This window comes from Amblyomma mixtum, chromosome 6 (genome assembly GCF_055824585.1).
Source record: "Amblyomma mixtum isolate Tamu chromosome 6, ASM5582458v1, whole genome shotgun sequence".
NCBI lineage: Eukaryota > Metazoa > Arthropoda > Arachnida > Ixodida > Ixodidae > Amblyomma > Amblyomma mixtum.
Window position 1 is genome coordinate 28,080,902 of NC_143017.1, and position 16,980 is coordinate 28,097,881.

General features: G+C 46.8%; 1 protein-coding gene across 1 annotated transcript in view; it reads right to left on the minus strand.

Annotated features, from left to right (window-relative positions):
• LOC149338480 (alpha-mannosidase 2C1-like) overlaps positions 1 to 16,980 on the minus strand; it is a 53,393-nt gene that overhangs the window by 12,483 nt on the left and 23,930 nt on the right. Inside the window, exons 11-14 of the mRNA XM_089547710.1 lie at positions 11,572 to 11,814; positions 8,762 to 8,988; positions 6,019 to 6,192; positions 43 to 153 (exon numbers count right to left, since the gene is read on the minus strand). Of these exons, the coding sequence (XP_089403836.1) occupies positions 43 to 153; positions 6,019 to 6,192; positions 8,762 to 8,988; positions 11,572 to 11,814 (755 nt within the window). The remainder of the gene's footprint in view (positions 1 to 42; positions 154 to 6,018; positions 6,193 to 8,761; positions 8,989 to 11,571; positions 11,815 to 16,980) is intronic.

Genomic DNA, 16,980 nt, shown 5'->3' on the forward strand with positions numbered 1-16,980 from the left:
TGTACTTGCCACCACTCTGGCATGCACGTCAGACGCACACACCTCAAACTTGGCCCAGTCCCAGGAGGTGTTGAAGTGGGTGGGCCTCTCCACGTGTCCAAACTGAATCTCATACGTGGCCTTTCGGGACAGGATGTTGGCCGGGAACTCCACCTGGGAAAGCAAGCAACACGCGTGGCAATCTGCTCTTCAGCTCAACCAGAAACTGCTCTGCAGTGACCTGACTGGCCAAAGTCACTTTGGAGCAGCTTTCGAAGCAGCCAAAAGTGCCTTTGGGCGCAGAAAAGAGCATTTCGCGCACATATGTACTGCATTTTCTAGTGTAAAAGTGGCGTTTTTTTTTTAAATTTGTTTTTGTTGGTGCAGCTTGCATAAGGTGAAAAATGATGCACAACCACATGCCATCTTTTGCCGTCCCTGGCAACCATGTCTGAAAAGAAAATTGATGCGTAAAAGAGAAAAAGAATCGAGTTACCAGAGTTACTAAAGTTTTACTGCAGCGTGATCCCTTACCCTGATCTGCTTCCACGGGGACCCAACTACATCTGTGCAGTGTCAGATCTGCATTCTTCAGGGCCATCTGTGCAATGCGCAGATAGCTCACCGTGGACGTGGATCGCACTGTATTTTCAAATTTTATCCTAGGGCTAGAACCCCATAGTCTCACAACAACCGAACTGAATGCGACTGCGACACGAAGTGTTTGCTACATCCAGTACAGTCATACTATTCTCAAAACCTTCGATTTCAACGTCACATCTGTATGGCTTTGCACATGTTGTGCGTTCTTACTCAACATGACACCATCCGTGAGGCGAAGAAGCTACAATGCGTGTAGTTGAATATGCACTGGAGATTGGGAACTGCACAGGAGGACGACAGTTCGACATAAGTGGAAAGAAATCATCCGGGAACATCTGCCTCTTTTGAAGCGAAAAGCTTCACTAGGCTAGTCAACTGTGAGTCTCGCGTGTGCTTCGTCGTTAGAAAAAGCCACAGCTGCGCATGCGTGAAACCGAGCGACGTCACGTGGAGTGCACGTGGCCGCTGCTGCCGCAGCCGCCGCCGCGCACCGACTCCATCGCCTGAGCGCCGCCGCTTCTCCTCCTCGCCATCGTTTTGCCGCGTGGTCGCCGCCGCCGTCCCAAGAGGAGAAGGTTCTTTCGCAAGGCGTTGCGAGAACGCGTGAGCGGTGTCGGCGGCCATAGAAGAGCCGGCCATACTCACCACCATTTGACCATTCGCCGCAGCCGTGCACAGTGCGCATTTGAAAGGAGGGGTATATAAGGCACGCTTGCCCATAGAACAAGCCCAGACACTCGCCATGGAAGGAGAAGAAGAAGCAACAGTCGGGCGGCGCAGAAACACCGATCCAGAAGTGGCAGCTTGGGAGTTGGCTGGAAAGCAGCGAGAGCTTTTCGCTTGTCCAGGCTTAACCTTATCTAAGCCACAGCCTATTTTTTGATGGGCAACGAAGCAAACTCCAAAATCGATGGCCGCCGAGAACTTTGTTGTATTGTGCCATTTCCCCGCTTCAGTCAAGCAACGATATGCAAATCAACAGCGGCGCCGTGCGTGAATGTTTGTGCACATTTCCAGAGTGCCCTCCACACCATGGGCAGAGCAAATCCCTGTGTGCTGCCGGCCTATTTCACTTCTCTGTTTTCATTACGTGCAGTGACAACATGCCTGGCCAGTATGATGCTTTCCCCCATATATCTAAACTAAGGACTGATAGAAGGATTCTTGGAAAAATTGTGCTTTCTACTAGTGCTGCTTAACACAGAGGTAGGCTAACATGTAGCACTCGAAATCTTGTTCATAAGGAAATAAGGTTTTGGCACAGGCTTGGCACAGATTACTCGTAATTTGTCGTAATGTAGCAGCACGTAGCAAGCTTTGCCATTTGGCGCAGTTTGACACAATTGGTGCAGCAGTCACATCACTGGCTCAGTGCAAAACTGGCCAGAAGGACCCTAAGTTTCTGCCTTGGCAGCAATTTTTGGCACTTTGTTCAGTAATACAGAAGAATCTCAATGACACACATCTCACAGGATAGCAAACAATGTTCATTATAATCAAAAAACAAACAAATCAGTGTACTGAAGCCCAGGAAATATGTACATGCAAATCTGTTTATGGCAGTGCATCTAGTGGGGGTTGTCACAGACCCTGGGTTCGTATCACACATAGAGGAATGGGACAGTGTTTGGAACACCGAAAAATTCTGTGCACCGTACAGAATGCGCTCATGCAAGGAAGCTTTACGAAATTGTATCGTACCAAAATTTGCATAAACCGTCGTCATGTCATCTAGATTCTACTGTAGGCGATTTCTTACTGGCTTCTGTTGCATAGGCATGGAATTTTATGTGCCAGCAAAAGCAATTAGCTAGGCTGGGCTTGATGGTAACATAAGCAACAAATGGCATACAGTTAGAAGCAAATTAGAAGCAAATTTCACAAGCATAAAAGATGAACACAGGAAGTGAGGAAGATAGGATAAGCATAGATTTTCAATTAATAGACAATATGCGAAATGTGCAGCGCCATCTGTCGGCACTCCGAGAACTAAGTCCTCCATGTTGATTCGGTACAGAAAACGAAACCGCTGCCCAGCGTTGGGTTAAAACGGCTGCACTTCGTTTGAAAAGTAAAATGCCAATGCAGTGTTGCGCGACCCTCTCCACTGTAAAAAAACACTACGATGCATGCCAGAACTAGGTGCGTTCCAGCTTTTCGCTTTTCTATTTTTTTGCTCCGTCCCAACGTTTTAGTAACACAAAACGCCATGCGAGGTATCATGTGTCAGCACACGGATCAGTGCGCAGCTTTTGCTTTCTGCGCTGATTTTTGACAAAGCTTTCGAGGTGATTTGCGTTCAAATTAAGATAGGGACCACAGCCTTTGTTGTCTCTGATCAAAATTAGAAGCCGATTTCGTGCATTTATCAACTCTCCGGTCGGGCGAGGATATATATACACGCATACTTGAACAACGTAATAGAGAAGGTAATTTTTTTGAGCGTGCCGTGGCAAAATAAGTTCACTCGAAGAACCATATGCCGATTACTGCTTAGTTTGCTACGTGTTCAGTTAAGTTTTTCCTGTGTTCAATTAGTTTTAGAAGGGCGAGCAAACTCTCTGGACCATACGCATATGTTACGCGCGTTAAGGAGTCTTTGTGAAGCAATACACCCTACGTATAAAAACTGAGGTGCGAATGCTTTATTTCTTGAGGATTCCAATACCTTCGATATCTGCGGCGACGAAAATCTAAAAAAAAAGAAGCGAATAATATAGCTGCTTTATTATGGAGGAGGGACGCATTTCTAAGCTAGAAAGTATGTGCAACAGTGTTCTGAAAACGCTTCAGGCCATCAGATTTTATTATCGTTGTGGCAAGCTCCAACAGCTTGCTTCGCAACAAAGCCATTTGTCCAAGTTTGGGAGTAAGCTAATTAAGTTTCGGAAGCAACCGAACATGCTAATTTCGTCCCTGCACACACAGCTTGACCAGCGTATCGAGTCCGTGCATGCACCTACAGCTGTAGCATCTTTCTCTAATCAAGCCGCCACGGTGGCTCAGTGCTTATCTGAAAAAAAAAAAAAGCTGCGTCTTTGCTTACAATATTTGGAATTATATGTGCATGCTTACTTTCCTCTTGTTAATGCCGACTGACTGACTGCGTCTTAAGCAGGACGCGGTTTCAATAAATTGTGGCGAAAATCAACCGACGCCGGGCTCTGAAACGGTGACGTTGAAAACCGCGGATGCGCATTGCACATTACAGTAAAGGAATCATATAACGCATTTGGTCGAGGGTCTTGTGTGATTATACTGCAATGCACGAAGCTCCTGGCGTCGGCGCGAACGAAAGTTCGCACTGTCACAGACGTGCGCACGTGCGCACTCACCGCAAAATAACCGCTCGCTACCCTACCAGATGAATTCGCGTCCCCCTGGGAATAAAATAGCCGTGATAATGCGTGATGCTTGAACTGGTGCTTTAATGCGAGCATTAAAACGACAACAGCACACGGTCACAGTTCGACTTTCCAACCCACTTTCGAGTGCCGATTATTGCGATCATCAGCGCCAGACTTCAAGCGAAGCTAAGGACGCGGTAGGAGTAAGCTGGCGCTTATTGAAAGCACCTACATTTGGTCAAAGATCAGCTATGAAAACAACGCAGCAGCTGAAGCTTGCCTGTTGAAATTCCACTCGCAAGAAGAATGTACGCATAGCAAACGATGCACCAGCTCGACGAGCTCGACCGAGCCAAGATGGAAACCGGAAGCTGTGGGTGCGGTGTTGCCAGACCACCAAGCAATTTCGCATATCGTCTATTTCACTACCTTCACACCATTACATAGATAAAAATGTGTGCTGCAAGGATCGAACCCAAATAAAGGCAGTGTGCAGGTCAAATGAAACTACATAAACATGACACCTGAGCTAAATAATGAAACCAAAATCTCACACATACATTGCTGTTTTTGCTGACACAGTGCTCATCAAAAAAGTTCATGAGCGACTCTGTCTCGGCTTCTGCCTGGAACCTTGATTTTTTTGCTATACGCACGCACTCTAAAAGAAGCGGGCAAGTGTGCACCTCCTCTCTTTATTGAAAGGTAAGCTAGTGCTCGCTATGGCCGTTATTAACACAGCAGCCCATCTGGCCTGACAACTGTAACTGCTTTTGCTTTTCTCGATGGAAGTACTGTATTTGAAGAAAACAGTCCTCTTTTCTGCGACAATATTTGGGTAGTCAAATATTGATTAAACACAGTTTTGTACAGCACTGCTGCAATGACATAGCCAACAGTGAAGAAGCCTGCCTTATGCTCAACTGCAGCACACCCACCTCATTCCAGCATTAGTGAGCAGTCACATCTGGCTGACTGAGCTGCTTGGGCAACTGTGCCCAGAGACATATTTTTCAACTGCAAAGGTGCGACACAGCTGTGCAACTCTCCGTGGCTGTGGTCTGGCAAGTGGTTACAAAAATGAAAACCTTGTTTAAACTACATTTCACATCGCAGGGTTCCTCTAGACCACAAGACCACATTTTCTTCAAATGTCAAAGCAGCAAAATGCACGTACACACACATACCGCAATACATCTTTCCCTTCCTGTCTATTTATCTTGGTGCATATCGTACATACCTGCACAATTTTTGAACATGCGAGGGCATCGTTTTATCACCTGCTATCTCCACTTTTCCTCTGACTGCTGGCTTCGCAATTGTATTGTAGTGCATTTATTGCCTTGAACTGTGCGCTGTCATATCACCCTGCAAGGAACTACATGCAAGTCGGGCAGGAGGGGGGTATGCTTCTTATATTTAGAGTCAACTTTTTTTTTGGCTAACGAGAGGGGGCGTCAGTTGGGTAATCAATGTCCAGGTGGCAATATACACTATATAATGAGCATTATGACCTTTGTAGAGTATTTATAGGATGCATTCACAAAATTTTCGCATATTTTGTACACCCCCCTTTTAAAGCTTTAATCTGAAGCAAAAGGCCACCACCATCCGGAAGCCGTTGAAGAAACAGGCGTTAGCTCTTAGGTTTACTAGAATTGATATGAATGAGATTCATACATCATACATAGTTCTACCTGTATCCACCATATTGGACCGTGACGTCATCATTGGCACTCAGCAGGTGGTTGTTTCTACAATGCTATTGTAGATGGCGCTACAGGTCTCAATGCGAGATGTACTGTTCATACGTCATACTCACATAGTTCCACCTCTACCCACCATGTTGGACCGTGACGTCATCATTGGCACTCGGCAGGTGGTTGTTTCTACAATGCTATTGTAGATGGCGCTACAGGTCTCAATGCGAGATGTGCCGTTTTCTAGTAGCTGCCACAGATGGCGCTGTGATCTCAGGGTGGTAGCAGACCCCACGAAATCTCGAAATGTGATGAATAAAAGCTAATGCTCTTAAAAAAAGTGTGCAAATTACGTGAGCAAACAAGGTCCCAATCTCAAGTGAGGTCACCTTGAGGAACTTGTGGTCTTCTCTCCACTCCACCTGCGTGTCAAACTTGAGGTACGGGTGCACGGCATCGATGATCACAGTCTGCGTGACAACGCTACGGCTTCCCACGGCGAACTTCACCCTGACTGCTGCCTGCAGGGGCCCCTGCTCCAGGATGGTGGCCGCCTCAAGCAACTGGACAAAGGCACAGCTGCAGCTGACGCAACGATAAAAACACTGCGATGACTACAGGGTATGGGGCCAAGCTTTGCTTCACAGTCCACATTTTTTCAAGAGCAAAAGCATAACTGCTGAATACAACTTATAGAGTTCTGTCGTCAGATGTGAAGCAGTGTTATCTCACATGATAGGGTCTGCTTCTGCAAGTTTATTCTGGTTCAGACAAGACAACCACTGTACAGCCTTAGTCAAAAGTACATATGCCACTAGGCAGGTAGACAGGTAGTAGTCACTTTAGGGTTATGAAAAGATAACCCAGCAAAGCTCAAAAGAGCAACTTATTTCAGTCAGTATAACTTTAAATTTGTAACTCTTGGCGCATCACATACAATACGAGAACAAAAATGCAGACAGTCGAGCCTGCTTATAATGAACTTGACTGTCCTGTGCCGCTTGTTCATTATATCCGGATGTTCGCAGTAAGTGAAAACCACAAGGCGGGTGCCTGAGGTGTGCTGTCAAAGCAGTATGTGTGAGTTGTGATTGACTGGCCAAAATCTGATGCCGGTTGGCACATTGTTGTTCATCGTGATCAATGAAGCAATCGCAACAAGCGTTTAGGCCTCGTGCATCATGCGATAAAAGGCCACTTTTAATTATGGGCATAATGTATCAATGAGACATGAAACCTGTACCGCAAATATGGTAACTTCTGCGTTTACGATTTTTAGGTTTTGTAAGGATGCCGCCTTTGCAAAGCACTAACTATTGACAGACTTGCGTAGAAAATCATGCCAGTACGCTGCGTGCGGGTGCAGTGGTGATAGCCAGTTTTCGTGCAGAGGAATGTTCCATGCCATCTAAGTTTAGCCTTAGCTAGAATCAATTTTTAGCTCCAACAAAGCGCAGAGGCATTTGCTGAGCTTAGCATGCATGGACACACTGCAAAAGAAAGGGTCCTTTTGAGAAGGACTGATGCAGCGCTGATGTCCGCAAGGCACAGCCAACCTGCTCTTGGCTGGGAGCCATAGGAGAGCACAGATATAACATAACAAAGTCCGCTCAGCTCCAAGGCTACACATCAAGAAGCACACTGGCAGAGCATGAGGATCATTTGTTTCAGGTCTGTGACATAAAACTGAGCAAATGATGTCTAAAACAGGCTGCCAGCTGCTTTATCTCACTTCTTTGTTTCCCTCTGCACCTGTGCTTGAATCACTTCAGACCGCCCCCCTTTGAGGGAGCCAGACGCTATGAACTGGGCACCTGCCTTCCCTTCAAACGTGGAACCCCACGAATATTTTTATGACGTGTAATAAAAAGAAAAATCGTATTGCGCTTGAACAGAACTACAGGAAGAGACATAGCGTCACCTTGAACTGGAGTGCGTTTTTCAGTTGCGCTAGTTATCGCCAGGGCCTCATGCACTGATCACCAGTTCCTTAAAAGCCAGATTAAGCTGAAAGAGCTCGAGTGTCTATTTTGTCAAATCTCAGCAAAATTTTTGAAACAACAAAGAAATGTTTCTAACTCCACTGACAAGAAGAATAAAAAAAGTATTTCTTGGTTTGGATTCACACAGTCCCTACATTCTAGAACGCAGTAAGGGGGATCTCAGATTCCTTGCCAATATTTATGGTGGGGTTTGAGAACCCCCCCCCCCCCAAGACCCCAGACTTAAAGCACTGCAGGTGCAGTTGACTACTTATGAGTGTGCCCCTACTCCTCTGCCCTGAGGTTGTGTCCCAAAGTAAGCTAGCTCCACAGTAAAGTGCGCGGAAGTTGAGGCACAGTTGCACACCGGTGGCAGATTTTTTACCCACATCAATTTCATGGTCTTCGTGTGAAAAGCGAAAGCAATATCAATATTTATGTAGCATTGCGCGCTCATTGTTACCGAATTTTATGTCCACGACAATTATCCCATTTGAACTATCTGAGTGCAAATCTAAATTGCGACGATCATATCATCAAGTGAGTATTTGTTATAAGTGGGGCCATTATAAGCAGGCTCAACTAGAGTCTTCATTTAGGCTTACAGAGATATATACAAGTATAAATTCATCACATTAAAAATAGAAACAACCTCTTCCAACATATTTATCAAAGCAGGGTCACTGTGCCAGCTGCCATAGGTGCAAGAGGCCTGCAGCCGAGAGGTAAGTCACTCGAAAACCTAACACTAACAGCAATACATTTCTGTGATTTTATTTTATTTAAACTTTTGCTATTCATACATAGTATGTGCCCGGGCATCTGTGCACAGTTTTAATCATTTTTAAATATTCAGAAATTTTCATTATTTGCTACCTTTAATTAGCAGTATTCATACTCTTCTTAATGATGATAATGATGACAATAAAAACTTTTAATGCACAATGAACTGACCAGTCTTTCATACTCTTAATGATAATAATGATGACAATAAAAACTTTTATTGTGCAATGAACTGACCAGTGTTTTTTTTTTTACCCAACGTTTCAGTTCCATGGCATAACAGGGTTAATTTGAATGCCACAGGCTTTCTCTGAAATAATTAAAATTGTAATTTCCTCGAAATGGATGAACAAGCAGAGCACACTACCTGTTTGACAGCAGGCTTCCGTGTCTCCAGGTGGTAGTCCATGACATCCCAGGCATCCCAGTACAGGGGAATGTCATCGAACATGACAAACACATTGGCCAGTGAGTCTGGAGCCACAAACTCCTTGGAGCCCCCCAGCAGCTTCAGTGAGGACAGCTCACACTGGCTGTTCAGTCTGGCCTCCAGAAACTGGTTCCGCAACCGGATCACACCAGGCACGGTCTCCACTGCAAAGAGCAAGGCAGCACTCTCAGGAAAGAAAAAAAAACAACTTCCCCTAAGATATTGCTTCTTTTTTCTGCCAGATACAGCAGAACAAGAAAGGTACAGGCTAGTAATGTTTCTAGCGCATGGATCAGTGTGACTTCACGCCGCGCAAAGCATGTCATTAACCATGCTACACCTGACACCCCTTCCACGATCCTGTAACAGCTCCCAATGGGGCTCCATCACAGTAATAGCACCAAGCTTACACTTGGGTGAACTGTCAGTTCAATATGCTGCCACCTGGACATGGCAACGGGGATAGGTTTCGCTATGAAGACGACTACAGTTAAGCCTGAATGTAATGAACCTCTACACAGCGAATTCCTGGATATTACAAAGTTTATCGTTTCCCCAATGCTGCCCTCATTGAAGTGTGTGTAATTGTGGTCTTGTGTGGCCCCCAGATGGGGGCGATGTCCTGGGCCCATAAAATGAGTGCAAATTGAGTGGTGTTGTCTGGCTGGGTGAGGAGTCAGAGGGAGCTGGCAGCAGGGCCTGTGGGGGTTGGTTATATTCGCATCCCCAGAGGATGTGCATCTGAGTGGTGGGTTCTCCCTCGTTGCAATTTGGGCATGTGGGCTCATACTCCCCGTTGGTGATTAGTGATAGCCTGGAGTGGCTGAAAATTGAGTCCGTCTGCAAATCTGCAGTGTAGGGTGGCTTACACTTGGTCAAGGTAGGGATGAGGAGGTGGGAAACAGCGTCTCGTCTCTTTATGAAAATTGATGATGTCGGCAAAAGTCTGGGGGACTTCAGCGATGGCATCTGGATCCATGGGCCTGGCTGTCCAGACTGTTAATCCTTGGTGCAAGCCACCCCTGCTCTCCAGCTCTCTCTTTCTCTCTCTCTCTCTCTGAGCCTGAAGCGCGAAGGACACTCTGGTGACTGCTTCTTAGCCGATAAGAAGGCAGAGCCGCCTTATAGAACAGAACACCAGTGCACTTTGTGTCACTTATAAAAGTACAGCAAGGGTAAGCAGTGCTACCACACCTACTTTGCATTTGATTAACTATGCAAATTGGCTGTATTTATTAATTACTACCTACAATAACGACACTGCGAAGGCACAAGACTTAGTCTGGGAGAGTTTCTAGCACATGCATGTGCCTGGTGGGGACAATCCCTTTTGCCTTGGCCACGTACACAGCTGTTCAAACAAGAATCACTGTGCTGGCTGCACTACAAAATCTCTCTCGATTTTGAGAAAAGGAAAGGCACATAGCTGGTTCACTTTGTTGGTGGACACCTCAACTAAAACTGTTACCAAGCTCTTAGTCTGCCTCAAAGTGAACTAGCTATACACCTTTCCTATTTCAAAACCAAGAGAGGTTTAGCATTTTTATTAATGCAAAAGCATTTCTTCTTTCATGAGTGGCGCGTACAGGACCTGTCAGCAGAGCGTGTTATCACAGCATGACTGCATGGATTGTCGATCATCCATTACAGGAGTAATTAACAGAATAGTTGATTAAATAATTTTGTACACAGCATGAATGAATGAATAATTTAAATTAACCATCTAATCCGTGCTACGCCTAGATTATTCCACTGAGGGAATGCATGCATGCTGACCCATGTTCGGCTGCCATAAACAAAATACAGTTTTTGAGGAAACTCACTTTTAATCACGCGTGTGCTCTGTGTGGTCAGGCAGGACAGCGAGTAACGGCATGTGCTAACTGAAGTAAGACACATAGTTTATGTTCGTTACATCGATGACACAACAAAGTATATTGTCAGATGGATTTTTGGCCACCTCACGAACAAGTGGCACCATCTGGTACCACCACTGCGATTCTCGTTTGAACGGCTGTGTACTGCGCGGCAGCAGCGGTCCTTCGTGCCGGGGCGCATGCGTTAGAAATTCCCCCAGACTAATAATCTTGTGCCTTCACAATCTCGTTATTGTTATTAAAAAAAAAGCATTCGCAGTTAGTACTGCTTCACTTGACGATATTTGAAGTAATACAGCAACAACACATTAAAATTTTTGAAACTCTTCCAATCCTCACTAGAGCACCTATGGATGCCCTGTAGCCCTTGTGAATGGAGCACATGCGATTAAAAGTAAATTTCCTCAAAAGCTTTATTTTGTTTATGGCAACAGAACATGGGTCAGCACGCATGAATCCCTGCAGTGGAGCAATCTAGGCGTAGCACGGATTAGACTGGTGGAGCAACTGCTGGTAGTAACCGCAAGGCTAACCCCAACTGTAGCTTAGAGCATCTCAACTCAACAACTTAGACTGCTAATTTTTTAAGGGGGGGGGGGGGGGGGGGGGGGGCAACTTTCAAATGCTATGACATTTTCTTTTAAGAATGAGGTATACAAGGCCCCAGGTGTACAAGTTTTCTATTTTTGAGCTTCCCTTACTCACAAAATCTCTGTTTTCAGTGGGAGTACTGTCTCTGCAATTCAGTCTATCAACACAGACAAACTTTGCTTTGTTCTCAGTGTCGCTTTAGCAGCTGTGAAGACAAGTTCTGCAACATAACAGAAAACAAGGTGAGAGTGGCCTCGCTGCTGAGCAGTGCAAACCTACCAGCCAAGACGGACACCTTGTGGGATGAGATGCCTCGCAAGACCTTGTAGCCAGCAGGTGCGGCGACCAATGAGACCAGCGTGCCATGCTCGGCCTGCTGCATGGCATTGTCGTCCACGCCCTCGATCCAGCACCGCTTGGAGAGCTCGTCTCGGTTCCACGGCACCTGGACAATCTCCGACCGGCTCCAAGGCAGACTGTTCACAAACACCAGGTCACCGGTCGCATAATCATCGCAGGTCCCTGTGTACGCAGGAAAGAACAAAAAATAAAGAGCTCCCAGAGCTTTCCCCTTTCTCTCGGACTGAAGAACTACCATACACCCTTCCCTCACGAGTGTGCCCTTTCCCACATAAGATCATGTGACCAAAGATGGCACGTTCTTAAGCCCCTTTGCAAAACGCTTGATAACACTGATTATAGCCCCCTCGACAAAATTTCTGTTGGGCACCTGGTGACGAGAGAGTTTTATTGTGTGGTACATGAAATAAAACTGAAATTCAATGCCTCCAACTCCTTGCGTACAACTGTTCTTATACAGAGCAATACAACCTAATTCACCGAAATCAATAAGCATCCTAGCCTACTCTCTCCCGTCAGTGCTCACCAGGTCATATATATCATAGTTCGTGAAATTATATGGACTAATGGACTGGTATGTTAAAGGAAAGCTATCACTGCTTACAGGGAGGCCAAATTGCTGTGTCTGTGCAGAGAGTTCCAATCTCACTTGGGGCGGGGCACAGCTTAAATCGTTACATTTCTTGCATGTCTGGCTCGGTTATGCATCCTCTAAGTAGATCTATAGTAGACTCCCATTATAATGAACATGGTCAAGACGAATCCTCAGATAAGGTGAAGAAGTGAGACCATTTGACTGGTTTCCCATGGGACTCAATATTTTTAAAAAATCCACTTAAGATGGACAGTTTCGTGTGTCCTTTGGTTAAGACGAACTTTGCAGGGACCACTAACAACAGCGACCCTGCGTAACGTCACTCACAGGCGTCCGCGCAGCACTAAGGGAAAAAAAAATGATATAAAATGCTTTTATGCAAGAAAGGGAACCACCACAAGATGCCTTCCAAGCATCTTCGCGCAAAGCTGCAGTGAAGCCGCCTTGCGAGAGCGCACTTTCTTGGGGGAAAGGTCTCTTGCCAGTGCGGAAGAGGGGGCACCATCGCGCCTAAGCTGCCGGAGATCTCGGCATCGTGCGTGCGTCAGATGCAGAGTGTTCCCCCATAGACTAAAAAGTACAGCCTTCGTCAAAAGTTTGGAGCCCAGGGAGTTTGATTCTGAAGCACACTGTCTGGTTCGTAATGCATCTCCAGCACTCCAAATTTGCTGAAGGTAAGAATATTACTGGTCCTGCCTCCTCCAATGGGTAGGACTACCACGAATTCGACAAAAGCATTTGTTGGGCGAGTTGGTGTTTTCGATGATCCATAACTACAGCGCAAACGACAGGACAGAGATGAAGAAGGGACAGGATGAAGGAAGGGATGAGAAGGGATGAAGAAGGAAGGTCCCTTCTTCATCTCTGTCCTGTCGTTTGCGCTGTAGTTATGGATCATTTACCACGAATGTTACAGGACGTCCCACTGCGAGGCTTAGAAGCAAACCCCCTGGGCTCTAAACTTTTGACAAACACTGTACAGTCAGGACGGAATGAAACGCGAACACGCATATGTCATACATTTCTGCTTTGCAGCGAGATATTCCTTTACACCCTATTTTCGATTATGCATTTCGGTAGGCCCTTTGCCCAGACACATGAATCAGGCTAGTTGAACACTTCAGCTGAAAGTAGGCAGGTAAAATATTTTGTTTTCTTGACATGCTCTGTTCGCGTTTCATTCTGGCCTGACTGTACCTAAGCTCAATGTGCACCCGCTCACTGACTTGGGGTTTGAAAACTCGGGGCCACATTTTCATAAGATACGGTGTCACAACATGCGTTATCGCCATGCAGAGATGCTCAGATATCTGCGCCGCGCACGTTGCCTGGAGCATATCTGGCAAGGCGCGTGGTGTGCCTGCTAGTGGCATTGGTAACAGCTATGCTAAGGAATGAGATAAGAGAGAGACCCACAGCTGCCCTGCTGGGCACCGTCGAGGAGCAGGATCGAAAATAAACACTGTAGCACACAAACAGCAACCACTATGGAATACAGTGAGTGGAATGCCATTTTAAAGTGGAATAATAAAAGCTTATTTCATGCTCTGCCTTCAGCTCACTTCATACATAGTGTAAAGCATAGTGCAATAAATGTGCTACTTGCACTTATCCTCTTTCTGAAAGGCTATTACTATATTCATTGCTTTCATATACAGTCGAGCCCACTTATAACAGCCGCGGATATAACGAACGCTCGCTTAGTACGAACGAGGGCGGTGCTACCGTCAAAATATATATTGGGGCAATGGCACAGTGTCTCACATAGAACGAACTGTTGTGGCCTCAACACTCGGTTAGAGCGAACGCGAAGCTGTCGGGCCCCCGTTGAAAAATGAAAACGAAAAAGCGCGCGCACGCGGTGACGAAAGAGAAAGTGGCGCCGCCCGCGTCGCTGTGATGCATCCACGTGATTTGTTGCTCTGTTGCCACTCCGCGCTGAGGGCATTGCGCCGTCGATTCTTTCTGTGTGATGGCATTGCGTTGACATCGTTGCCGCATCCGTGCCTTTCCCAGATCGGGGAGTTGAAGGCTGCCTCAACGCGCGAGCCCAAGGGCTTGACTTGCGCCTGGTGCGATGGAGGACTGTATGCCGACCTCTTCAGGTGCTAAAAGGAAAGCTGTCGACATCGCAACGAAGATGGCCACTGTTAATGAACTTGCTCAAGGTGCAAAAAACTGCGAACTGGTCAAGAAGTACGGAGTGTCGAAATCGACCATTTCAACCATTGCTAAGGGCAAGGAAAAGATTCTTGGTGCTACCGTGAATGCCGACCCGACGACTAGAAAGCGCCTTCGGAAGGCGACCTACGCGGACGTTGAGGACGCACTGCTGAAGTGGTTCGCTGACGCCCGGTCTCGCAACGTTCTAATCAGTGGACCGCTGATGCTCTCCAAGGCTAAAGACTTCGCCTCCCTTTTGGACTTTCCCGATTTCAGCCCAGGCAATGGATGGCTCCACCGGTTTAAGGCTCGCCATGGAATTGTTTTCAAGGCGGTCGTCGGCGAGGCCGCGTCTGTGAACAACGAGGATGTCGATGCGTGGCTTTCCGACAACCTCCCAACAATCACGAGCTATGCTCCACGGGACGTTTACAATGCCGACGAGACTGCGTTGTTTTATCAGATGTTGCCATCTAAAACGCATGCCTTGAAAGGCGACAAGTGCGCAGGAGGGAAGAACAGCAAGTTGCGCATAACCGTTCTTCTGTGTGTCAATATGGACGGCAGTGACCGGCGGCTGCCTTTTATCATTGGCAAGTCACGTAAGCCGCGATGCTTTGGAAGCTACGTGCCCGTACGCTACAGGAACAATACAAAAGCCTGGATGAGTCGTGACTTATTTGCCGAGTGGCTTGTCGAGTTCGACCGTGACATGGCACGAAAAAACAGGAAGGTCCTACTCGTGCTGGATAACTGTGCGGCGCACCATGTGCAGCCTTCCTGGAGTGCGGTGACAGTGCTCTTCTTGCTTCCCAATGCAACCTGCAAAATTCAGCCGCTGGATATGGGCATCATGCATGCGTTCAAGGTGTGCTACCAGCGGCGCGTCATCCAACGCTTGTTGATCGCGATTGATGCTGCCATGCCAGTTCGCATCAGCTTGCTTGCCGCCGTGGAGATGTTGAAAGCGGCGTGGATGGAACTCACCGCGGAGGGCATAGCAAATTGCTTCCGCAAGGAGGGTTTTATGGGCCCAGGCACCGAGGACGCCATAGATCACCCACCGGAAGGCCGGTCGCACGAGGACTTGTGGCAACGCGTCGCTGACACGCAGCTGGCCGGACCTGACGTTGCCTGGGACAATTTCGTTTCTGCTGATGACGACACCGACATTGTGGAACCATGCACTGACGAAGCTATTGTGCGCGAAGTGCGAGCCCTTCCTGACTGCCCAGAGACTGACGAGGACGATGACGAGGATGCTGCTCTACCACCGGTTGCTGTGAACACTTCAACCGTGATCGGTTACATCGCGTCGCTTAAGGAACTCGTGTGCAGCAGAGGCCTCGGCGATGAACATGAGGCCTTGGCGCTGGAAAAATTAGAAACGGCAGTGATGCAATCAGCTTTGAAGAAGCAGACATGCATCACGGACTTTTTTCAAAAATAAAGTTAACTTTCGTCTCGCTTGCTCTTTTTGCCTGTATTATAGGTGGTCCACTTACTACGAACTTTGGATACAACGAACAAATGCCGCGTGACGATCAAGTTCATTATAAAAGGGCTCGACTGTACTACCAATTTAGACATACCTAGAATGCTCACACACCTTTAGGGGCACTTCTGTTAAGGCACGCCTCTGATAAGATGAATAAATTTTCTGCTCCCTTCAAGTTCGTCTTAAAGAGAGTCATCTTATTTACAATGCATTTGTGCACTTTCAGACAAAAGATTTATCACTATGCATGACAAAAATTAATCCTCCCATGCGTGCCGCATTGTCTTTCATAGCCGTCACTGTATTTTTGTGTGTCTTGGAGTTGGGTGAAAAGTTCCCACTGCCAGTGGATGATGGCAACAGTGGGGTGTCGTGCGCAATGCTTCCTCTTCTGCTGACGTCACAGTTGCACTCATATCAGAGCAGCCATAATTAAAATTTGTCCGTGACTCATAGGATCGGCACATCGGGTGTCTACTGCAGAAGCAGCCATTTTGCATGCCACCAGTGGGAGCCTTCTTTAGCGCAACTCAGTCAGAAAACTCTGAAGGTGACTTTGAAACATTTGTTTCTGTTCCATTAAATTCTCGTTAAATTAAAAATATCATATGGGTCCACAAGACCTGCACACAAGAAATGGCATATCTTAGCCAGCGTGACAGAAACGGCTGTGGCCCTGTTCATGTTTCCAATGTCATAATATCTGCCGATGACTCATACCCACAGGTCTATCAAGGCAGCCCGTGATCTTGAAGAAAAAAATAACCAACTCTACTGCCTTGCTGCCTCCATTATCACGCTTCAGAAACAACCAGCAAGCAGAAATCATAGCACGCAGCAGCTAGCGTACAACAGTGTTAGCTCTGTCAGTGCAAAGTTCGAGAGGCTCCTGAGGGAGATAAAGAGAAACAACTTCAGAGGCAACAATGGTGGGATGCCAGGCAGCCAAAGACGGCTTATGGAACAAATGAGGAGAGACAACGCTGGCCACGACACTACCAGCATGGCATTCTTCCGGGATAGTTGATGAGATTTCATTTGTGGGGGGGCCGGCTTCAACAGTGGGACGTAG